General features: G+C 40.5%; 1 protein-coding gene and 1 long non-coding RNA gene across 9 annotated transcripts in view; one reads left to right on the top strand and one right to left on the bottom strand.

The window, feature by feature from the left end:
- The window catches only part of LOC125964348 (uncharacterized), a 725,473-nt gene that overhangs the window by 506,211 nt on the left and 193,623 nt on the right, over window positions 1–25,639 (top strand). The gene's annotated exons all lie outside the window — the stretch shown is intronic.
- The window catches only part of SLC4A4 (solute carrier family 4 member 4), a 351,509-nt gene that overhangs the window by 254,954 nt on the left and 70,916 nt on the right, over window positions 1–25,639 (bottom strand). For all 8 annotated transcript variants that reach the window (XR_007477305.1, XM_033412501.2, XM_049709597.1 and 5 more), the window contains exon 3: window positions 24,877–25,056. Coding sequence is in view for 7 of the 8 variants with exons in the window: in XM_033412501.2 (XP_033268392.1) it covers window positions 24,877–25,056 (180 nt within the window). In the remaining variant the exon portion in view is untranslated. The remainder of the gene's footprint in view (window positions 1–24,876; window positions 25,057–25,639) is intronic.

The following is a 25,639-nucleotide window of genomic DNA, read 5'->3' on the forward strand; positions in this document are numbered from 1 at the left end:
CCTTATCACTGTTGATTAAGTTTCCAACAGAAGTTTATAGACATTACAAGTCAAGACAAAGAAAAAAAGTGATTCTGTTCCTGAAAGCTGACTACCTAGAAAATTCTAAGATGATCATTCACTCTCCTCATTTAGCATAAAGAAGCAAAAGGAGGAGGGATCTGCAGCCAGAGGACTATAAAAAGCTCACTTGGGTCTAAAAGGATGACACCGTGGACCAGCCTGGTATCGGCTTACACTGAACTCTGCACGGAAGTTCCCTTGGACCGGAACACTTGCAAAACCAATGGAAATTTTGTAAAAGACAAGGAATCAGTTTCATACCCAACCTGATTTCTGTAAATAACAATAAGTTCTTAATGGGTACAATTTGGTGATCCATAAATCTTAAGGAAAGAAAGTGGGGATCATGTAGCAATAATGTTGATGCAAAAGCCACTCCCCTGACAGCCTCATATTTCCTTCCCCGGAGCTTAGGGTAATGAGGCTACCGCCTTGCACGTAGGACACAAGAGTGGCCTTCACACCCGATCCTGTCGAGATTCTGCTGACTTCCCACCCACAAAGGCCAAGACATTCAGCGCAACTGAGGCAGAACTAGTTTGGCCCTGTGTGACTCTGATGACAAGAAAGAGAAGCTCCTTCTGTGAATCAAATGTTAGGGCTGCACACATTTCAGCTACCTAGAGTGGCCTCTTGTTCTGGGAAACGTGACCATACAAGAGCATGCAAAGATCAAAGGTGGAATGGGGTTTTCACCCAAAGGCTTCCTAAGACAATGAAACAGAAATGAGGGTGGAGGAGGAAGGAGAGAGAGGAATGAATATTGTGATGATGTTAAACAAATATAAAATCAGCAGAGCCATGGTCACTGTCTATCGCTGCACTGAGGCAGAGAAACAGTTTTAGGTTACCACAGAAGACAAAGAGTGACAGAACTTTTCCAAAACGCATGACAGGACATTTGGTAGGTATTCTCATTAACAAAACTCTGCTCATCAGATTCACAGACCAAGTCCATTTGGTATTGTCAGGCCTTAGCTTTTTTTTTTTTTTCCTCCAGCCCCCAGGCCTTAGCTTTAAACGTAATGTGGTCCCCCTTACTATACAGCACAGGGAACTATACTCAATAGTCTGTAATAACCAATAAGGGAAAAGAATTTGAAAAAGAATACATGTATATATATAACTGAATCACTGTGCTGTACCTGAAACTAACACAACACTGTTAATTAACAATACTTCAATAAAATAAAATATATATATATTTTAAAAATGTAATGATCCCCTTTTCTTTGCATATTTGAAACATCCAGTGACCAGTCATAGGTGTTCCACTCATTAACACTGACTGACACCATACTGGTCCAGTTAAAATCAGCTTTAGAGCTGCCCTTTTTCCTAATTCAGCTACCTGTCTGCTTGCCATACACTATAACGCTCTGGCCAAACAGGTTATCTTCTGGCTTTCCAAGAGCCTGCTTGTAACTTTATCAGCCCACGGCTACTTTTTTCTTTCCTAAGAACTCAGATCATTTTCCCATTCCTTTTCTGTTCAAATTCCAAAGAGAATCAGTCAATCAATGAACCCACTGTAGCATTAGATGCATTACATGTAAACACTTAATATAGTACATATTTTAAATTAAAGGGGGCATATCCATAACACATTTAACAAATGTACTATTAAACATCAATTATCATTTCTCATATCAAGGTTTTATATTCCAACCAGCAAGAGAAAATGAAGATCATACCACAGTCCATTTTATTTTTTTTTAATTATTTTTACAAAACCATGAAGTGTAAATCTGGAAGAGACTCTGGAGATCACCTTGGGTCCAAGTTCCTTGTTTCACAAAGTAGAAAACTGGGGCTCATGTTGGTTATCTGAGCTGCAGAAAGTCGTAAGACCACTTACTGCAGAACTGACACTAAATCAAGACTTCCTGACTCTTACCCTAGTGCTTTTATGCTACATTATGTTGCCCCTCAAAATCAAATTCTAGTGCAATCTTCTTATCTAATCATTCTTCAGCACTGTATTAAATACAAAGTTGAACTCAGGCCCTGCTTCGCAGCCCTTAGGTAGGGCCTTCAACTGGGCCTCCAGGCCCACAGCAGGATCTTCAGCCCCAAATACAAGCTCTAGTGTCTGCTTTGTAGTCAGCATCTACTGTCCAACTCCCAACCAGCTACTACAGTGCATCCGAGCGGTAATCAGGAAGTAAACTCTGGGTTGGGAGATGTACTCCTTTAGACTCCTGCTCTGCCTGAAATCTGCTCTCATCTATTTAAATATTCCCCAGCCCCCCCGAAAGGTATCCAGCTTATGTCCTTTCCTTTTTATTTCTCTGCAGTGACCACTTCTCTGTAGGAGACATTGGCTACTATAAAAAGTGGGCAACGTAATAACTTTACATGGAACTTATTACATGTATCTTTTCATACAGATAATATCTTTTTATTTAGAGGAAAAAATATATGTATATGTATAACTGAATCACTTCGCTGTACACTTGAAACTAATACAACATTGTTAATCAACTATGCTCAATATAAAATAAAATTTTTTTTAAAAAGATATTGGTTACAGACATTTTGGTTCTTATTTAGTTTAAGCATAGGATGAAAATACTACTCAATACAAGAACACTCTAAAAAAAATTAAAATTAAAAAATTAAGTTAAGTTAAAACTAAACCTTGATCTAAACCTCACATCCTATACAAAAATTAACTCAAAACAGATCATAGATTTAAATGTAAATTTTTTTTTTTAAATCTTAGATGATAACAAAGGGAAAAATCTTCAGGACTAGGGCTTAGTGAAGAGTTTTTAGACATGACACAAAATGTATGATCCATAAAAGAAAAAAGTAATTGATAAATTGGACTTTATCAAAACTTAACATTTTTGCTCTGTAAAAAACCCTGTTAAGAGAATGAAAACAATCTATAGGCTGGGAGAAAATATTTGCAAATCACATATCTGACAAAGGACTCATATCTAGACTATATCCAGAACTCTCAAAACTCAACAATAAAAAAAAAACTAAAACAAACAATCTCACTAGAAAATGGGCAAAAGATACAAAGAGACATTTCACCAAAGAGGATATACAGATGGCAAACAAGAACATGAAAAGCTATTCAACACCATCAGCCATTAGGAAAATGCAAGATAGGACCCAGAACAGGATTATCACTACACACCTATTAGAACAGCTAAAACAAAAAATAATGACAGCACTAAATTCTGGGGAGAACGCAGGGAAGCTGGATTGCTCATACACGGCTGGTGGCAGAGTAAAATGCTACCACTACTCTGAAAAATAGTCTGGCAGTTTCTTTAAAAACTAAACATACATTTACCAGTACAGCCCAGCAATCACACTTCCTGGCATTTATCTCAGAGAAATGAAGTGGTATCTATTCCAAAGCCTATATGTACACAATTGCTGGTGGTACCTTTATTTTGTAAAATCCAGAAACAGGAAACAATCAAAATGTCTCTGAGTAGGTAAATAGTTAAACAAACTGGTATATCCATAGTGTAGATTTCTACTCGACGATAAGAAATGAACTATTTACAACTTGCGGACGGATCTCAAGGGCGTTACACTGCTCGAAAAAAAGTCAATATAAAAAGTTAACATACTGTATGATTCATTTATGTGACTTTCACAAAACGACAAAATTACAGAGACGGAAAACAGATTAGTAGGTGCCAAGGGTTAGGGATAGTGTGAAAGGAGAGGGTGTAACTATAAAGAAATAGCCCTCGGAAGATCTCTGCGGTGGTGGAACTATTCTGTATGTTGATTGTGGTGGTGGTTACGTGGATCCATACGGGGGACAAGATGACATGGAACTATACACACACTTTGTACCAGTGTCAATCTCCTGATTCTGATATTAAACTATAATTATATAAGATGTAACCACTAGGGGAAATAGGATGAAGGGGACATGGGACCTCTCTGTGCTATCTCTTGCAACTTCCTGTAAACCTAGCATTTTTTCAAATTAAAAGTTTAAAAAAACCCCACATCACTCCAGCTTGCGGTGCCACGGGATTATTCCAGAAGGTCTGCCACATTCTCAAGCTTTGGAAAAGGTCTCCTATCTGAAGTTAGATCCCGCGTGCTCACTAACTGTCACGGAAACTTTAGTCCCGTCATGTATACTTTCACTTTGCTCTTCCGGTATCTCTTAGTTTCAGGAGAGGCTGGCAGCCACAACCTCGTGGATTTGACCCCTCAGAAAGATGGAAAATCTTTTCACTCTCTAAAGTCCTGATGTTGGTGGAGGATGGGCACAGCTGTGGCAAATTCAAGTTTTTCTGTAAGAATTAGGAAGCCGCAGCCCAATATAGGAAGGAAACGTGGCGTGGGAGAGAAAACACTCGCTTGAGGGAAAGAGGCCTAAGTTAACTCTTTGGGCTACCCTGGCCAAGTAACTTTTCCCCAGCTGTCTCATACATTAGATGTGGAGGTTTAGCTAAGTAATTTGTGACATGACAGCCTGCTGGATATGACTACTATTCTCCAAGCAGTATCACAGAAAGAAGAGCTACATTTCTGAGAAGCATCTTATTACCTTGAAACATTGAAAGGCAGAAAACCAGTTCTAGAATGTACCCTTTAATCATCACTCTCTGTCACCATTATTTTAAGGAAAATTATGACAGCCAGTTTGAACAAGTCCCAAATGAAAGGGAAATTTTTCAGGAAGTATTGTAGAAAGAAAGTGACAAGCCTTTCCAAGGCACCATGCCAACTATATCTCCAGTTTAAATGACCCTTTGCTCAAGACAAAATTGTTCTTTGGGAGGAAAAAAAAAACAACTGTTCTGTTATTTGGACTTATCTTCCCTATTCATCTGATTCATTCATACATTCACTCTGGTGACAGCTCAAGGCAACTCAGAAAAGGGTTGTACTGCCACTGGCAACGATTATAGTAGACGTTTCCTGTGCCTCCATCCTTTGGGGCCACTCCTGCTGTTGCAGTGAAAGAATTTAAAAGAATTTTTTTTCAATCAAGGAAGGAAGCAAAAGAGTCTAAGCTTGTGAATGAGCAGAGGACATTTCTCCAAAGGAATCAATGAAAGACAATATAAAGGGTCATTTGGCCCTAAGGGACATTTTGCAATGTCCAGCAACCTACTTAGGAGTTTTTGTTTTGTTTTCATTTATTTCCTCTCTATTTTACTTGTGACTATCTGAAAAAGAAGCTCTTTTCTAGCAACTTTTTTGTTACTGGTTAGTTTATGTAGCTTCAAAAGCCTAAACTGATTTACAGTAGAATGTGAGAGCTGGAAGAAAATTTTAAAATTGCCTACACCAACCCCTCATTCCATGACTCAGTAAACTGAAGCCCAAAAAGATTCAATGAAGTGCCCAATGTCAGAGAGCTGGTAAGTGGCACAGATGGACTAGAACTCCATCTCCTGAATACCAGCTCAGGGCTTTCTCTGCTCCATCACAGGACCACTCCGTCCCTTCCAGCTTGGAAAAACTTCTGCAGAGTCTTATAATTAGAGCCTCTAACTCCTCCAAAGATACTGCATGTGGAAACTTAAATTCTAACACCTAAATTACTCAGGAATATTCTATTTGGTGACCCCGAATCCCTATCAAATTGTTCACTCTAATTCTTCATGTATAATTCTATCTGAATGGACTCAGAACACCTTTCGAGGAAAATTCGCACTTGCCTGTAGCTACCGCTGCAGCCACCTCAGTGCTGAGGTGAGACGACCTTCCTTCCAGACAATAGTCTAGATTAGGATCTCAGTTTTTTCAAGAGGTTAACAACTTTACCACTTGCTTAGCAAGAGGCCCACTAGTACAACAGTAAAGCGGGAGCTCATCAGAGCCAGAGAGATCTGTATTTGAATCTTGCCAATGAGCAACTAGATGACACTTTCTGAGTTACTTAACCTCAGTGAGCCTCCCCTTCCTCATCTGCAAAATGGGAATAATAACGTACCTTCTTCATTGAGCTGCTGGAAGGACTAAAGAAGATAATGTATATAAAGTGCATAGTATTCAACAACAACAAATAACCATTATTCCAAGTTTAGGGAAACAGTCTCAAGCAGCAACAGAACACAAGCTTGTCTACTACTCAGTACCAAATTCAAATGAGAGAAGTAATGTTTACAGAAGACGATCCTCCATTCTAGGTCTGCAGAACCTAACGATATACTTGCTTTTAGTTAACTTATCTCCGTAAAGCATTGTAAGAGCAAGATAGAGTGGGGAGAACGTGGGCTCTAGAATAAGCAAGGCTTGGGTCTCTCAAGTTTACTCCTTACTAGCTATGTGACTTCGAGGAAGTTATATAAATTCCTTGAGGCTGTTTCCTTATCATTAAATGGATATAATGATACGTTAAAAGACAGCTGCAATAATTAAATCTTTATGAGGGTTAAATAAAGTAAGGCACACAGAGTCCCTAGTACTGTGCCTGCCACATAATAGGTACCCAACAAATGCCTGCCCTCTTGCAATGAATTTTATGTCACTGCATAGTTATAAAATTTGGTTGAGAGCATTATCTTCAATTTTTCTTACTGCCCCTTACCTCAAGTGAAACGTTCCCTTTAGAATCCAATTCTACTAAAATCTTTGCTTCCCTTTAGCATACTTTTCCTCTTCTGACAAGAAATACCTAACTGATTGTGTCTCTCTTTTTAGCTGCCAGGAAGCTCAAAGACAAATTCTACTCCATGACAGTACTGGTCTAAGTGGTTCTGCATATTCTATGTTCTCCCTGGTTTGGGCATATATTTTCACCCATATTTAATTATTACAAGACACCTACATCTTCTGTAGAATGTGAGAAACTATTAACCAACCAACTACTTAATTCAGTCAGGAGGAAAATATTGATCTAAGTGTTAGGAAAAGGGCACCTGACTTGGGATATTCAAGACCTAACTACTCTTCACATTTATCCCCTCTCCTTGGGCAATTCATTTAACCTTTTGGATCTATAGTTTCTCATGTCAAGTAGGAATAATAATCTCTAAAGACCTCTCAGAATCATTTACATATTTAAGTGTGCTTTGTCACCTGTCAAGTGCTGTATAAGGTCAAGAATTATTATTTTCACAATCAAAGAAGAGGTGAATGTTCACATGAGTGAAGGTGTGCACATACGCTTGGACTCCAGTGCAGCACTGGGGACCCCTGCAGGCAAACTCGGAAGATGAGTAGTGATGGAGCTCCAAAGTAGCCACCATGCTATAGGCTCACTAGAACACTCCAGGAGAACTCTCTGAGAAGGAAGAGGCCTGATGGAAATGAATGTAAACACTTCAACGGACAATCCCAATTCAGTAACTATCTTAAGCCCATTTGTTGTTCGGGGGTCACTAACCTACGTTGATTTGCTTAAAGTACAGTGCAAATGAGACCATGGTTTGTTCCCCAGGAACCCGTGGACCGCACCCCTCACTCTCACCAGACTCATCACGGGAACAGGTTGTGGGTCACAAGGGGCTTATAATGTGGGAATCCCACATCTCTCCGTAATCCCCTACCAGCGACAGTGGACAGATCACATCAATGTCCCAAAGTACTCATACACTATTAATGTAATTCAAAGAGGGGGATTTTTTTTAAAAAAGCTAAATTTGGGCTAGAATCAAGCAGCTCTTAATAACATGGAGGGTAGGTGTTTCTCCATTTTTAGAATAATTTGCTGATTTATTCCAAGGAGTTCAAATGTTCTCTCAGCATCTCTAAGTCTTTTATTCCAAAACCCCTCCCCCTCACTAATCACTTAGTGTAGCAGCTGCCTGCCCATGGAGGAGAGAGAGAAGGAAATTGCTGCAGAATGGCAGGTTGGAAAGATGATGAGGGAGGAGATAAAGTTGAAAGTCACAGGTTTACGTCCCAACTCCACTCCTTGTGAATGTGTGAATGTGATCAAATCACTGAATGATAATAACTCATACACACTGAGCCTTATTACTTGCCAGTGCCCTTGGAGGGCGTCATACAGCAACCCAATGAGGTAGATACCTTTCTCACCTTATTGTATAGATTATAAAAGCTGAGATTTAGAAAAGTCAAGTGATTTGCCCTGCATCAAAAGGCTGGGAGGTAAGGCACGCTGCCATCTGAGCTCAAACTATGATTCCAAGCCCATGGTCTTAACCACTGTGCAATGCTGTTTTTTGTAAATCTTGCTTTTCTTCATCTGCAAGATAAGGGAATGATAAAACAGGCAGTAGATTTCTCACAAGGTTGTTACGAGGATCAAATATATGTACTCACGGAGGTGACAGCCCTTTATGAAGTCTAAAGTGCTATACAAATGTGACATGTTCCTGTTCAAGTCAGCATGCGTTTCCTAACACCAACTACTTCTAAGCAAGGCCAAAACGAAGTGACTTCTACATACATTCTGAACTCAGAGGAGAAACGACGACGACGACAAAAGATTTTTAAAAGGCATCTGTGAAAATGAGTGACTTCTGTGATAAGAGCAAACACGGCCAAGCTGACGGGCAACGGGAAAAGCCCGTTCAGGATCTGCCCACGTCCTTCAGAAAGACACAACTATCGCCTAAACTGCTGGAATTTCAGTAGACAGTAGAAGCTATTCCACTGCAATGCTCATCCATCCATTGCCAAGGCAACCCACTTTCAAAAGGAGTTTTCTCCGGGCTTAAGTTGACTTTAGACCAGTCAGGTGGAAGGCAACTATTCATAGCTGTGATTTTCTAATTGTGAATATACCCCCCCAGCTTTGGAGAAATGAACAGCAGAATCCGCTGGGGCCTGACTGCACCCGATGAAGAAATGTGTCCTCATTCTTGGCCCATCAACTCCAAGGTCACAAGGTCACAGTAGAAAGGGAGCCAGACCAGGGGTCCGAAGACCTCGCCCTAAGCCTGACCCTGTAACACAGGATGTGTGCCTTCGGGCAAGTTGGTAGCCTCTGGGAAGCTCTGATCAGTATCCCTAAGACAGAAATCATGCTTGGCTCTCAATGCATCAAGGGTTCTGGAACAACTGCACAGGGGTATAAAAGCCTCTCTAAGTTATATGGCACTACACAAAAATAAAATAGTTTGTAACATATAGTCAGCTCAGCTTCCTCAACTCTCCGAATGCCCTTTGAACTGCGCACAAGGGGCCCAGGGGAAACTTGCGATGCCATCTAAAATAACTTCGATGGAAAAATGCAACTTGGAGCAAAAGGGGAAAAAGCAAAGTGTAAAAAAACAGGAAAAGCGCCATAAAAAATACATTCTGCTATAGTCAATGAGGCCCTCCTGGGACCTTTTCTGATTTCTTTTTAGGGAAGACACACATTTCCTGATCACAGACTTTGAAAGTACAATCGACAAAAATATACTGATGTACTTAGTACATGAAAGTTTCAAAATTCCTCTGGCCAAACAAAATCTCGCTCACATCAGAAATTTCTCTTCCTGCCCTGGGTATGACAGAATAAGCTAACAAACCAAAACCATGGCATTAATCGTCACGGTAAGACACCATTCTACACTCTGGTGACAGATGTAAGTCACTCTGGAAGGAAATCATTGAGTAAGCAGAAGCACCTGACCCTGTCATTCGATCCTCCTTCTCTTCCTTATATCATGTGAGTCAGACAGAAAAGGCATATGTATGAGTTAAAGTCAATGTTCCTGATACTTTCCCCAGAATGGTTTGCCCCTCCACCCTTCTACACTCTAAACTGTAGAACTGGTATCCTCAGGGGATGATCCTGACTGCCAGTAGAGTCTTATTACGTCAAAATGGACTGTCATGGAGCCACTAGAGAAGGTAGGAACGCACCTCTCCTGTGAAGGCCGAAAGCTTTTGCTGAGACTCACTAGTGGCTCAAAAACAAATGCTTTATTTGACAAACTGATACAGTAGGAAGCAATATTCGCAGAAAAGAAAGTAACAGCAAGTAAACAGAAGTCAGACGTGATTCAGTAGACAAAACAGCATTGGGGGAAAAAAACATGATGTCGGAAAACAAAACATTCTATTTAAACTCAGATAAAAAAAATTGATGCTTTCATTTGTGCGTTTGACATTTTATATGCTTAATCATTAACCTGAAACTGGTACCTTTTATTTTCTCAAATATTAGTCAAAGGAAATGGAATTATTTTCTAGATGGAAGTTTTCTCAGTGAGGCATTCCCATGCTCAGGCAGTGTTGATGGTATGTCTTTTTTTTTTTTTTTTTTTTTTTTAATTTTTGCTTTAATGATCTCTGCTTTTTTAAAAAAAGTTTTGTTAAAATATAACTCATATAGCATACAACTCACCCATTTAAAGTATTCAATTTGATGTTTTTTTTAGCACATTCACAGAGTTGTACAACTATCACCACAATCAAATTTAGAACTGATTTTGATCACCCCAAAAAGAAACGTCATGCTTATTAGCACTCATTCTCTTTTTTTCTCCCAACTCCCAGCCCCTGGCAACCACTAATCTACTTTCTTTATAGAGTTGGATGGCATGTCTTAAACAAGAGTGTTTATGTTCACTGTGCTTCTTCCTAGCACAGAGCCTGATTTTGTGCTCTCCTTTTTACCTGCAGTGTTCTTCTCTTCAAACTTCACCAATTTTTTTTCTTTCTCATCCTTTAGATCTCAACTCACTATTGAGATCCCACTATTATCACCGTGGGCCACACTCCACCACAGCACTTACCATAGGTGCAATTTAACATTTATTCGTATGGTATTTGATTAGTAAGTGTCTCTCCCAACAGACTACAAGCTCCCTAAGGGCAGGAAGTGTCTTTAATTTTGTTCATCATCATATCTCCAGCATCTAGCACCATACTTAGTACACAGTAGACCTTCAATAAATATTCTGGATGAAGGGGTAGATGGATGAATGAGGCATCTCATCCTTCCTGACACTGATGTGATCCTGGGGGTTTACTGAGAGACTCTCCCTACAGGTCTCAGTACTGAATAACTTTTCCATGACTTCATTTCTTCAGAAGGAACAAAACTTGGAGCGCTAAAGATTTCCCAGAGCAGGGAAGCTGAGTAACATTTTATAGTAAAGTTGCTTGAGACCAAAATATTTTCAAAACATGCAACCAAGATAACTGACCAAATTTTAAAACTTTAAAATTAAAAAAAAATTTTTAAAGAAGAAATGAATGATAAAGTGACAGATAAGAGATTTTAACATAAGATAAACAGGTTCACATTTCACCCAGAAAGGAAAACTACCTGTGTCCACTGCAAAATCTAGTCATATTACCCATTGCATCCAGTCAATTTTAGCTACTTTATAGTTTGTTTTGTGTACTTTCTTAAATAATAAATGTAACTACTTAGAAAATCAGTAATAAAAAGATGCACAATATGACTTCTGATTCTAAGCCAAGATTTCTGGATTAAACATGTAGGATTTAAAGGGAGAAAAGGAAAGGCTACTTCATCTATTTTGCTTAAGTTCTTAATCACTCTGTAGCGAAAGAATAATAAAGAATCGATACTGACAATGCAAACTGAACTTGGATGTGTACAATGACTTTTAGATCTCATTCACTCTAGCTAGAAGCTGTGAAAAACTCTGATCTAACATTCTACCTAGTCACGTTAGTACAATGGTTAAGAACCTTTGCCTAGAGTCAGAGAAACAAACACCAGTGCCCCAGCAATGCCACTTGCCAACCATGTAATGTCAGGTGAGTCACTCACCTCTGTGTCCCTAACCCTGAAAATGAGGACATTAACCTCAGAGGGCTTTGATGAGGAAAACTAAGATTACAATTTCTAGGTACTGGCAGAGTACACAGACCAGATCTTGTGTCCAATAAATGTTAATTGTTATTATTATCAGCAACATTTTATCAACAAAATTCAAGTCACCTTAAATAATGAGATTTATTCTCATTACTTCTCACAGCTCTCCTTCATAAGAAGAGAGTGAAAGGACAGGTAGACATATAAACAGACCAACCTAGAAAATATGAGGGGCTGCTCAGGCTCACCAGCAATAATGACAAAGTTAAGAGATTCCAGGTCTTACTTGCTCTAAGTAAAAACACATTTTTTACCGTTTATGGAATAAATAATGGAACTAAAATATTCATTCACCAATAATTCATTCAAATATGTGTCAGCCACCCATCCTTTTCCATTAGGAAACATGCATTTCTCCAAGTACCACCCAGTTCACTTAAGCTTACATCTCATTGGTCAGGACTAAGTCACAGGCCCCCCCACCCCACCCACAAGAGAACCTGGGAAACCAATGTTTTCAGCTGCCACACTGCTGTCATGAACAAAACTGGGTTCTGAGGATAAGGAAGAAGATGGATATTAGACAGTCTACTAAGCAGAGTCTCCTAAAATGGACTTTCATGCTCGTTTAAGTACAGAAATATGATGACCACATTCTTTCCTTCTAAAGGGGGAAGGGGTCTTTTGGTAGAAGCCCCTCAGCTTGTTTACCCTCCATGCTGGTCCATTCCTGGGTGAAGGAGCAGTGAAACCTAACCAGTTCCTCACTCCTCTCCCCTACCATCCTGACATTCCTGATGCTCCAAGGCTCAATTCAAGTGCTCCTTCCTCTGTGAGGCCTTCTCCCACACCCCCTGCCAAACCTAGGCATTTTCCTTGATGCCCTCATACCACCTTGTGTATAGCTCTACTATAGCAATTACCATAGTCTCTGCAATTTGTCTGATTTGTGTCATTTTCTCCACTTAACTGTCAGGTTTCTTTATGAAATTTTCATCTCTGCAGGCCCAGTGCCCAAGTCTATGCCTAAAAAGAAGAAAAGAAGAAGTACTCCCTAAATATTCCTTGGATTGGATCAAAATGGATTAAATTGAATTGACTTGCACTGCACTGCACTGAAGGCTCAGGGATCTGGCTGCAACTCTTTTCTCACCCTGCTGTGGTGGCTCACGGGGTGCCTGCCCCAGAACCAGGAAGGTTGATGACAAGCTTACAAGCTTATGGTTCATACAAATAGATCATGTCTCAATGAGATCATGCATTAGCTTGGCTTGCTGGCCAAAAAGGAGAGTCAAAAAACAGTTACATTAGCTTATTTCCTCTCAGGGGAACTGTGGAGAAAGGAGTAAAAGTCACTGTTTACCAAACAAAAGGCTGAGAAAACATTTTTTCATTTAAGACTATGACAAATTAGTGAAAGTGACAAAAATAAATAAAAACCTACCACATACTCCAAAAGTTGCACAACTGCCTAAAAGCCAAACTGTAATTGTAAATGTGCTGGCATTTGGCACAGAGATAAGGATTTCAAGGAAGCGAGCCACTCTTTTATGAACACTACTAAACTGAAATGTCACAAGCAGCTTTTGATTAAACTATGATTGTCACAGTATATAGGAATGAACTAACATATGGTGTTTTTAAAATAAACTACTAACCACATCCAGTGGTTTCAATTAAAGAATGGTTCATTGCTTACAAAAATTCCCCTAGATCCAGCTGTCTGCCAAAAAAGTCCCATTGCCTCACTGAATTTCCACTGTCATCAGGCAGATTACTAAAGGGCCAGTCTTGGATTTGATGTGGACACTCAGGGTAACCTCTGTAGAAAGTACTTTCCCCCAGCTTTGTCTTGTGGCTGAACAAATCCTGGGGGCAATCTCCTATAAGGAGTACAAGTTGAATTGCAGTTATATTACATGGCCTACTAGAAGAAATAGAGAATACTTAAAAGAATTTTTTAGAATGCTAAATAAGGTTATACCATAGTGTTCTGGAATTTTTAAAAAATAATAATTAAAAAGTATTAAGAAGAGGACTAGTAAGCTGTAAGACCCAAGTTCCTGATAGAAGGAACATCTCAGAGATGACTCTAAAACCAATACAAGGAAGTAATGTAAATAGATGAATGACAGGAAGCTAGTTAGAGAATCACTGTCATCATTTCATAATCATGAAAAACTATCCCTGGGGAATTAAAGACAAGGCAGGTAGAGGCCACTTGGAACTTGTCTGAGGAGAGCATGTGGAGACCTGGTCCTGCTAAGAAATGGGGTTCTATTTTGAGGGGTGAGATGTTAGCCTCTGGCACTCACCCAGTGATCTTTCTGTTCTTTGGTCTCACTGCCTTTCTCAATAGTAAGGGTCCCTCCACGTTCTCTCCTTCTCAGAATTCGTCATCGCCTCTCTCTCCTTACCTTCAGTGCCACTCATGTGCTTTCTTCCTCTATCCCTACGACTGGCCAAAATGTAGAACTCAATGACATTTTAAAAAATCAATTGTTATTTAAAATAAATACAAACTTCACGTTGGTTGTTCTTCTTATACATTGCCCTTGACTGATCTCTTTTTCGTCTAAACTAGTGTGAGCCTTCTATTAAAATAAGGTTCTCCACGCCTTCTATTAAAATAAGGTTCTCCACACCCACTCTTAAAGGCAGTACATTCTCCCCACCTGCCAGACAAGGAAAGCATCTCTGTCACTTCTACTGTATATAAAATATGCAAAGCAGATCCTCAAATTTATCCCATTATATTCACCACTTAGATGTCTTTACAAATGTCAGAAACAATCATAAAATAATAGAATAAAAGGAGCTTAAAGAGAATGTGTCATAAACGTATTTCTAGTCCATTTCATAGAGGAAAAAAAATCTATAAACCTTCCAAGTTTGGTTCAAGCATGCAAATAATAGCTCAGAAAAAGTTTCCTCAAGCCACACACATCTGATCTAAATGAGTGGCCAGTGGAACACCAGTTATCCACCTCCAGCCCTTCTTAACTACAGTATCTTTTGCTCAAAATCTATATTTAAAACTTGGAGGAACAAGGGAGAGTATTAGCTGTTTCTGGGTGTGGACATCAATAAAACAATAATCCAAAAATCTTTTTGAAATTCTTTGCTTGTTTGTTTCCTTGGTTTTTGTCTGTTTGGGGAATTCAGCAGTTTCACAAGCAGTAACAAAGTAGAGTCAAAGCACTGACAGGATTTTAGAGTTGCTCATGCATGCATTCTGGATATTGGGTAAATCTGCAGTGAATTTCTAGTTAAAGAAATTGCTATCCCCATGACTTGGTAACAGAAATCACCCTATTTTCTGCTGAAAACAGCTTCAGTTTTGAACAAACACAACTTGCTATATGGTCCACATGTTTATTGGAAATTTGCATCCAGAGGTCACATTTTTCCATTACACCTAAGTTATTCCTTCCCAAAGCCTCGTAAATGAAGCAGAATCAATGAAATATAATTGCTTTCTCTGTGGCCCTTGTGGCAAAATTTGGTAACAGACAAAGGGTAACTTTAATACAAATTGATGGATCACAGTGAAACAGCTACCAGAAGTGGCTTCTAAGGGTATTGAGTAAATCCTGCTTTTTTAAAAAATGGAATTCTGCTTAATTGGCAAATAGCAGAAGAATAAAAAATTTCAGGGATGCTCTTGTTTCAAAAACATTACATCATAATTCTGAGAAGGATGTACAAAGGTCACCTAAGTTCATCTCTGCAGCAACATGGACTACCCTGTTTATCCATAATAAACATACATAACAATTCTTAAAATTCTCTATGTAAGACACTCCACAAACAGCCTTGGTGACATCAAGTGATTAACAAATCTCACTATCATAAGTAACCTCTTTTATACACTATCCTCACTCAGCACAGCGGAATATGAACCGCAAACAGTCATGCAGAGGCAAGCTTACTCCAATTCAACATGTTAATATGGTTCTTTAGTGAAATGTCATCTAAAATAGTATTTTGCATTCTTGCATTGACATGCGTATCTTCACACATTTTAATACTTTCTCATGAGAAAAAGTACGTGCAGGGTAGCACTTTTATTTCTGTTTCGAAAACATGAACAATTTCTATTTTATTTACGTGCTAATTAATCATTGCAAAACAAAGCTGTAGAGCTATATAGCATGAGAAAAATTACTTTTCTCTCTTTTCATTTCACCATTATTCAACTCACCCTCTTACACAACTCTGGTGATTTCTATTTTAATCACATTTCAATAAGATTTAGGTGGGGGGGTAGTATTTTTTTTTAACTAAGGTCGTTGTTAATACTAAATAATTACATAACCTTTCCTCTTCAGTTTTTATTTCTCAGACACAGCAGAATATTTTAAACTAACTGGTAATTTCTAGACATTTTATTTGTGCATCCACTCAAAGGATATGCTATTTCAGAACATGACTCAAAATAAGTACGAAATATTGCTCCTGCCCGTGAGGCTCTAATGATATGGCTGGAGAGCCGACACACAGCTGAATGAAAGAGGTTAAGTCAACACTTGAAGCATCACAGGCCTAAGTACCAGAATATGTAATGTACTTGTAAAATAACATAAAATACTTGCCACAGGAGTTCAAAAACTGGGAAAGTCATTATGAGTGGGTGTAAATGCTCTCTTTAGGGCCTTGCTGAAACAGAAGTAACCTATAATTTTCATTAAACTATTGAAAAAAGTAGAGGAAACTCCATTACATTCTCAATTTCTTTTTAAATGTCTATGGACCCCAAGTGAGGAACCTGCTTTCAGTAATGAGGAGCATTAGAAGGTTTTTTTTTATTACCATTATTGTTTGTTTATTTAAAGAGAGACTAGATGGAAGGGACATTTTAGATACCTGGAAGCCTTGTCAGAAATAACTCCCTCCTAGGGAATTCCCTGGCAGTCCAGGGGTTGTGAGATACCTGGAAGCCTTGTCAGAAATAACTCCCTTCTAGGGAATTCCCTGGCAGTCCAGGGGTTGCAACTCTGTGCTTCCACTGCAGGGGGCATGGGCTCAATCCCTGGTTGGGGAACTAAGATCCCACATGCCATGTGACACCCCCCAAAAAAAGAACAGTGCATTTTGACAGTATGGAGTTTCCTTAAAACACTAAAAACAGAATTACCATATGACCCAGCAATCCCACTACTGGGCATATACCCTGAGAAAAACATAATTCAAAAAGACACAGCACCCCAATGTTCACTGCAGCACTATTTACAATAGCCAGGTCATGGAAGCAACCTAAATGTCCATCGACAGACAAATGGATAAAGAAGATGTGGTACATATATACAATAGAATATTACTCAGTCATAAAAATGAATGAAATTGGGTCATTTGTAGAGACGTGGATGGACCTAGAGACTGTCATACAGAGTGAAGTAAGTCAGAAAGAAAAACAAATATCGTAAATTAACACATATATGTGGAATCTAGAAATATGGTGCAGATGAACCGGTTTGCAAGGCAGAAACAGAGAAACAGATGTAGAGAACAAACGTATGGATACCCAGGGGGGAAAGTGGGGGGTGAGGGGGGGATGAATTGGGAGATTGGGATTGACATATATACTCTATTATGTATACAATAGATAACTAAGAAGAACCTGCTGTATAGCACAGGGAAATCCACTTCACTGTACAGTAGAAACTAATACAACATTGTAAAACAGCTATACCCCAATAAAAAAAAATTTTTTTAATTAAGAAAAGAAATAACTCCCTTCTATTTCAAGTTAGACGCTAAAGGCAGAAAATCCAAATAAGAAGATAATGCCTTAGGAATTCAAAGGAAAGGGCAGACACAAGAGATACTTAGAAGGAAAAACCAATAGGACTCAGTGAGTGGCTGATTATGGGAGAAAAAGAATAGGGAAGAATCAAGGATTACTGAGATTTTGATTATACAGGTAAGAGGATGATGGGGACCCCGTGCTCACAACACCTCTATAGAAATGTGATGAAAAGTCAAGCAACACTCGCCATCCATGGGAAAGTTATTAAAAGAACCCAACATTCCTGCTTCCAGATTGTGGTCATGGAAGAATTCCAGAGAATTTATTTATAGAGTATACCCGTGGTCCCCCATGGTCCCACATCCCAACTTCTGCATCAACAGTTCAAACCCATAAAGCCCTGAATCTAAATCCCTGGTATTAAGAACCCATATAGTCCTTTAAGAATCTTTTTTTTTTTCTGATATGAGAAATTTCCTGAACAGAATACCATTTCAAGAAGATCCCTACCAGTATCTTTCATTCTTTCAGTGCATTCCAATCATACACATTCTCACACACATACCCACAAATACACTCACACCCCCAAGCTTCCAATCTTATCCTTGAACCCAAACCACAGGATGAGTCCTGCCTTCTGCTGAGGAAGTAATACCTGCGACAGATAGTCATTTACACCCCCTTCGCTTCTCTAGAGTATACTTCACATCTTAAATTCCATATACAGCTCTAGTTTTCCCCCATTTTCCACCTCAAGTCACAGTCTCTTTTTAGCCCTGAGTACCCCAGCACCTGGAGCACAGTGGAACCCTCTGAGGCCTCTTGAACTCATGAGTCACTATAAATAGCAGCAACATCAACTCTCCCATGACACACGTAAATGCACTATTCATAACATCTCACAGCATGATAAAATGAAATAACTATTGTAATAGAATAGGCAGAGGCAGTGAGAAATGACACCCTTCCATAGTGTAAAGGACTGCCACTTGGAGGCCACTTCAAGGTGATTTCAAGAGAACTGTGTTTCCAAAATGCAAGGCTCCCTAAGAGGTTTATACAGTTAACCAACTGGAGAAGGCAGAAGCGCTATGACACAGTGCTCCTGTACTCGTCAGCATCACAGTTCAGGAATTTGTTCCTGAACTGTGAACAGGAATTTATTCCTGTTCAGGAATAAACAGCAATTATTTGTACCACACAAAACACAACATTGTTGAGCCAGCCTTGTGCCACCAAAAACACAAGTATGCCAAACATTTTTCCTCTCTGCACAGCACTGCCTTTGAGTTGCTGATGCGTCCCACCCAACTGCCCTTCTTAACCAGATTAATTTCACTGAGAAACACAAAGGAAGAGCCAGAAAGAGATCCTTTTCAGGAAAGAAGGAACAGCCCATTTGCTTGCTGGGGCCCAGAAGTGGGAATTCCAACTGTTGACTGAAGTCAAGGGCACATTTGGTAAGCAGAGTCACTTGCTAGTGGCCCTATGTTACACAAAAGCACAGCACAATAGGTATCACCTCTGCCCCGTGAAAGTCTTATTTCCTTGGTCCTTTCACCTGCCAGCCAGCATCCAGCCTGTACCACTGGCAAGTTAAGAGACTTAGCTCTCCCAAAGATGCCTTTGGGAGCCAGGAGCCAAGCTGACAGCCAAAGCAAAGGAAGAACTAGTGGGATTTTATAGTAGAAAAGGCCAGAAGAGCTTAAAAAGCAGTGATTAATGTTCACAGGGAATTAATCTCTGCAAAGTTTTAGTCTGAAGCTTTGGCATTACCTGTGTACAATGGATGGGAAAAGATGAGCTTGAAGAAAATGTTCAGAATAACCCAAGATAATAATTGCTAACCAGATACACTTCCCATTTAATACTCAGAGCACTATGAAGTAACCTCTGTCATTATTCCCTTTTTACAGGAGAGGAAACAGGAGCACAGAGAGCTTAAGTATCTTGCCAAGGCCACGCTGCTGGTATGAGCTGGGATTCGAACTCTGTGTGGCTTGAATGTGTGCTCCTAACTGATATGATACACTACCTTTCCAGTAAAATTCCATCACAAGTGGCCCTTCTGAAAAGGCAAACTTTAAGTTTTCAATTACTTTTAAATACCAAAAGCCTTTGTTTCAGACCTAAAGATAAAGTACTTCCTCCTACGTACATAAGATGAAAGATAGAGAAGAGGATGAAAAAGATGGTATATTTCTTTTGTGTTTTGTTTCCTAACAGGGACAGAATCTACCTCCTTTCACATACATTCCAAAGACTCCCTTCTCTCCTACATACTGCTTCATTTGGGGGATACACAAATGGCACACCGAAAATTTTTAAAATCTTACTTTGTGATATCAGCATTAAGGGTCTTGCCTAAAAACATTTAAGAATCAAGAAAAAGTAGGAATGCACCCAGAAGAATGAGGTCAGGTGTGGGGAGGGCGCAGGGGTGTGTGTGCGCTGGGAAAAGAGGAAGTCACATGACAAAACCCCAAATAATCTTGGCTCTTATGAAAAGCTACTCTGTTCATTTCCCCGGAAGCACCGAACAAAATCAGCTGCCCATTTCTCTGCTTCAGTTTCCTGACTATAACTGGATCACCAACGGGCATCCATTGTTCCAGGCTCACAGAACAATGTTCACTAGCATAAATGCATCAGTTCTGGTACACATCCAAAGAGCTAAGAAAGAATACCACAAGACTGAATGAGTGTCTGTGTGCGCATACCCAGTGACCAGATTCCACCACGGGCAAGACATAGGTGTGCGAGGCAGTTAGCACCGCCCAGCGCCGATGCATGTGCAAGCTTGTCAAGAGATATACTACACATCAGACCACTATGCTGAACAGGATGTTCTGCTTGTAGCTCTGTTTCCCAACATTCTACACATCTTCAGAGTCTCTGCAGTCACAGAGCAGCCTGTGATTCCCCCATAAGCATCCCAGGGCACTAACAAAACGCAAAGCGCAGAGGTCAGAACCATCGATGGAAGGTCGCTGCACTGTGTTTGCAGAGCCTAGCTCATCCAGGACCACCTTCCCACCCAGAATGGGCAACCCTCAGAGGATGGCAGCTGCTAACTTAGGGGGAAAAAAAGTGCATGGTGGGGGAGGCGAAAGGATTATTTTTAAGGAAGAGCACAATCTAGCTTTTCTCTCCACCACCTACTCCACACACCACCTCCTCGTTCCCTTGTCTCTCCTCCTGCCTGCTCTTCCATTTCACTTGTCTCCCCCAGCCTCTCTCCCCATTACTCGTGTACCACACTTCTCACATGTGCTTTCTTCTCTGTGTCCCAAGCTGAGACACCAGCTCGGACACCACACTGAGAAGAGCAGCTGTGTGAGGACTCAGAGCTGCCACTGAGCTCGGAGGGGAAACGAGGGTGGCTAGCCTCCTCCTCAAAGCTCCAGATGCATGAGATTCAAAATGTGCATCCACTCTTTAGAAGCCCTGTCTTGAGACCAGAGCCACAGAGAAGAGAAAAAAGCATCTGTGTTATAAGTTCAATGAACCCGTTAATTATGTCATCTTCCTAATGTGCCTAAATACTGGAGGATATTTGGCTTACGTCTTGTTATAAACGTCCTTTACTATTCATTCTGTGCCTCCTTAATATGGCTTCTGAAGCTGAGCTGCCATTCTTGTCCGGAAGAGTAAGCATTTTTTTTTGCAGTACGCGGGCCTCTCACTGCTGTGGCATCTCCCGTTGCCGGGCACAGGCTCCGGACGCGCAGGCTCAGTGGCCATGGCTCACGGGCCCAGCCGCTCCGTGGCATGTGGGATCTTCCCGGACCAGGGCACGAACCCGTGTCCCCTGCATTGGCAGGCGGACTCTCAACCACTGCACCACAAGGGAAGCCCCGGAATAGTAAGCATTTTTAAATGTATGGGATGAATCCACGTGCTCTGTGGATCAATCCCTTCCATCACCTGTGGGTGACGAGCAACTCAACACACTCAGGAGTCGTGTACACAGACCAAAGTACCACTTTAGCAATAGTTAAAATAATGAGGCACTTCCCAAAGTAGCATAATTAAAAGTTAGGACCAGACTGAAATGGCAAGAGAAAAAGGCAGAGCAGGGAAATATAAAAGATCATGGGTGAGGATTAAAAACCAGAAAATCAACTGGATCTTTACCTATAATGTGGGAAATAGACCAACAGAAGTAATGTCTTCCGCTGTAGTAATCAACTGCTCTTCAATAAGCATTTATTAGGCACATATATACTATGTACCAGACACTGTACTAGGTGCCAGAGATAACATAGGTGAACAAAACAAACCTGATCCTAGCTCTCAGGGAGCTTACGATGTACCATCAGCACAAGACAAAACTGTAGGCTAACAAAGTCCCAAAGTGAAACATGTATTATGAAGGAAAGAGATAAGAAGTGAGGGGGGCTAACACTGGAGAACCTACGTCAGAGAGAGCAGTAGGGAAAGGCCTCTCTGAAGAGACCAAACTTTAAAGCTGGAACATAAAGGGAGAGAAAAGCTAACCGGGGCCAGAATGAGTGACCATTCCAGAAAGATGGGATTGCATGAGCAAAGGTCCTAAGGCAGAAAAGGTTTGGGCACCACTGAAAAAAATCACTGTGGCTGAATTAAAGTGAACAAGGAGCAAATAACACAAAGGACTCTGGTGAGACACAGTGGGCCCTAACGCCCAACCGAGATTTCATTCTAAGGAGTGAATGGCATGACCCAATTTAAACTTCATGATGATCACTGCTGCCACTGTGTGGGAAGAGACTTGAAAGGCGGAGTCTGTTGCAGTTGCCTTAAGCAAGAAATAAGGATTCCCCGGACCACAATGTGGCAGCCAAACCAAAAAAGAGTAGACAGATTCAGACATATTTTAGAAGTAGAACCAACAGAAGTCATTGATGGATTGCATATGGAGGTGGCAGCAAGGAAAAAAAATCAGAGATGATTCTCATCAAGTTACTCTATTTCCATGTGGGCTTCTTCAGAAGTTACAAGCATGACCTGCTACAATGCCAGGCCCTTGCAAGAATCTAGTCTAGAGGACCTGGTATGTCTGTAAACATAAGTTAACTCAAAAACCCAAGATCCAAGAACAACATAAACTGGGTGGGGCTGTTCCTGACAGACAGTAATGGCAGGTATTTCAGTGAGTTTTCCCATAAGAATTTTATCTTCATGTTGGTGTCAGAGCCCTGTAGCTTCCCCCAAATCACAGATTTAAATGTCTTTCCATATCTGAGCACAACAATCTTAAGTAGAATTGCACCAGATAAACCAGCGACCAATCTCGTTAGTCTCCATGATAAGCAGTGGAGAAAATACGGTAATTTCTAAGAGGATCTTCATGTCAAATTGGATGCCTCATGTCAAATATGTCACAGACATATGACAGCATAACTTAGTGACTAGCAGAAAGTAACAACTATAAAATACAAATTTATAAATCATTTATTATCATTGTCCTTAACAATGATGTCTCCATAGGATCGCTTCAGAAACCAAGTATACAACCCAATCCAGTACTCCCCAGGGAGGAGACCTCTGAGGGTAAAGAGAATGAACTGCCTTCCTTATTTTACATGTTGTACTCAAACTGGTCCCCCAAATGCCACAGAAAGCCACAGGACCCCCGTGGGAGAGACAGGTTCAGTCTCAGTACCTTTCTGACCTGTTTATTCACTATTACCTACTTGAGTATTACTGGCATTGTTTCCACTGCCCTTCCTAAAAAGCTATTACATAATTATCATCTCAAAATCCCTTGGTCCATTTGTGTAGGTGAGCGTCTCTTTCCTTTTTAGTATTTATAGTGATGATGCACTCTTGTTCTTAAATTGCAGAATGAGAGATTATGAGAGAGAGAGAGGGAGACAGAGAGAGACAGAGAGACAGATCACACACACACACACAGTGGAGACGCACCTCTGATTCTGGCTTAGGCCTTGCCAAAACAGATAGCAAATGGAGATAAATAGTAGTAATTTATTTGGAAAGGGATGTTATCTTTTGTTCCTCCAGACTATTAACTGTGAACTTTTCTGGCTGCATTTCAAGGAGTTTGCTTGAGACAGACCCCATTTTTTTAGTCAACATATGAACAGTTCCTTTCAGAAAGGCTCTCCCCCAACATTCCAGTGAAAAGCACAGAACTCTTGCCTCCTGCCCTCTGGTCCCATCTAAGTCTTACATTTATTCCAACACTTTAAAATTTTAATTTAGTGGAACATCTCCAAACTGTCCTCAAAACTTCCCTCTTCAATTTGGTGGTCCACCTGATGGCTCCTCTCAGCATAAGTACCTCTCTAGCTGCTAAGCCACCTGTTCAGCTCCAGGAGAGAGACTATAAAAAAAAATTCACAGATCCACACCACTACACTTCACACCCTCTTTAATTTAACTCTGTAAATTCACTTTTCAACACATTTGAGCTGTTAATTCTAATTTGGCCTCTCATCACCTGCAAAGACTGAACTGGATCTTTATCTCCACCACCCATAATAAAGCGTTTTATTGCCGTTCCAGACTTCTGCAAGTGTAGCAAAGAGAGGAAGAACTGTGCTGAGAGCTCTGCCAACATGAAAAGCTGTCACTATGTAACTCCTGTTGGGGAATCTTCCCAAATTGGCATATGTTTCTACTGCTTCTCCCTTCTACAGCATATATTCATGTTCCCTTCAGCCACAAAGCTGCCCAGATAGCCAAACGTTCTCCATATCAAAAGGAACCAAAGCAAGAGACACATACACCTAAACACACATCCACCCTAGCGCTTGAATCCAAGGATGTGCTTTGACCTCCTGCTATTCTGTTCCTAATGACACCTCTATCCAAAGTATGATATCTAATAGGTTCAACCTTTCAAGAGCTGTGTCACTCTATATCCTTCTCTGATTTTCAGGATGCTTTCCCACTATTCCTTTTTAAATCAACCTGGCTAAATGTCACCTATATTCCTATAAATGTCATATATATACACACACACACATATATATATATATATATATTTCTCATCTTGACCTACTATCTTAATAGAACCTATTTCTAAGCAGGAACAATCCAAAAATTTCTGGAAGAATCTCCCAGTTACTGTTGATAACTGCAGTTAAATACCATCTATAACATTCTGTCCTCCTTCACTAGTCAAAACACACAACCACGCCTAAACTCTGTCCCATCTTTTCTGACCAGCTCAGAATGTTACCAGATCTCCTCCTAGACCAACCTGCTGGGACAAGAAAAGCCTCTCCAGAGACATTACGCTTCAGAGGGCACCACTCCAGTATCGCTGCGTCCCTCCCTGTTAGCCACAAGATCTTGACACGTGTCTTTCCCCAGGCTGCAGGAGTGAAGCAGAGAGAGGCACCCACACCCAGGGAGTACTCACTGAGAGGCTTTAGGATGCTGCTACTGGACTCATCCGCGTTCTCCACGTCGGACTTGTCAGAGTAGTTCTCAGAGATTCTCTCCTTTTCCTTCTTTTCTCTGTGCCCTGCCTTTCTCTTGTGACGTCTCCTTCTCCTGTAGCTCTTTGGCACATGAACCCCGATGTAGATGGTGTGGTGGCCTGAGGAAGGTACACAAATCACCAGTCATTTCAAATCACAGTCTCCGCTGCACAGAAATTGCACAAGACCCACAGGTCAGAAAAAAATGTCTATGAATTCAACACTACCATTCCATATTTGACAAATAAACCGGAAAAATAAAATCTTCTCCCAATTTTCATTGCACTAGACTGTAAATCGACCTGTTGGTTGGCACTAGGATTCAGTGACGGTGGGCTCTAATTCTATCCAGAGAGACCTCTTTGTTTAGGAAAGTCAAAGAATACTGAACCGGAAATCAGGAATCCTTGATTCTGGTCATACCTCTGCCATCAATGAGCTATCTGACCTTGAGCCTGTCCCTTAGCCATTCCAGGCCTCAATCTCATCATTCATATAAAGAGAGGCTTAAATTGGGTAATCCCTAGAGGCCCTTCCAGTGCTAACTTTCCTGGAATCTGTGATTATACTGAACACAGTGATGAAAAAGGAGCTCTTGGAACTGTAGAGGGGGGCGGGGGTAGGGGGGAGATCTAACTCAAAGGTCAAGAGGTCATTCTGCGCGGTATAAGGTTTTACACTAAAACTTTTTTTACCCAATCA

This window comes from Orcinus orca, chromosome 4 (genome assembly GCF_937001465.1).
Source record: "Orcinus orca chromosome 4, mOrcOrc1.1, whole genome shotgun sequence".
Taxonomy (NCBI): domain Eukaryota; kingdom Metazoa; phylum Chordata; class Mammalia; order Artiodactyla; family Delphinidae; genus Orcinus; species Orcinus orca.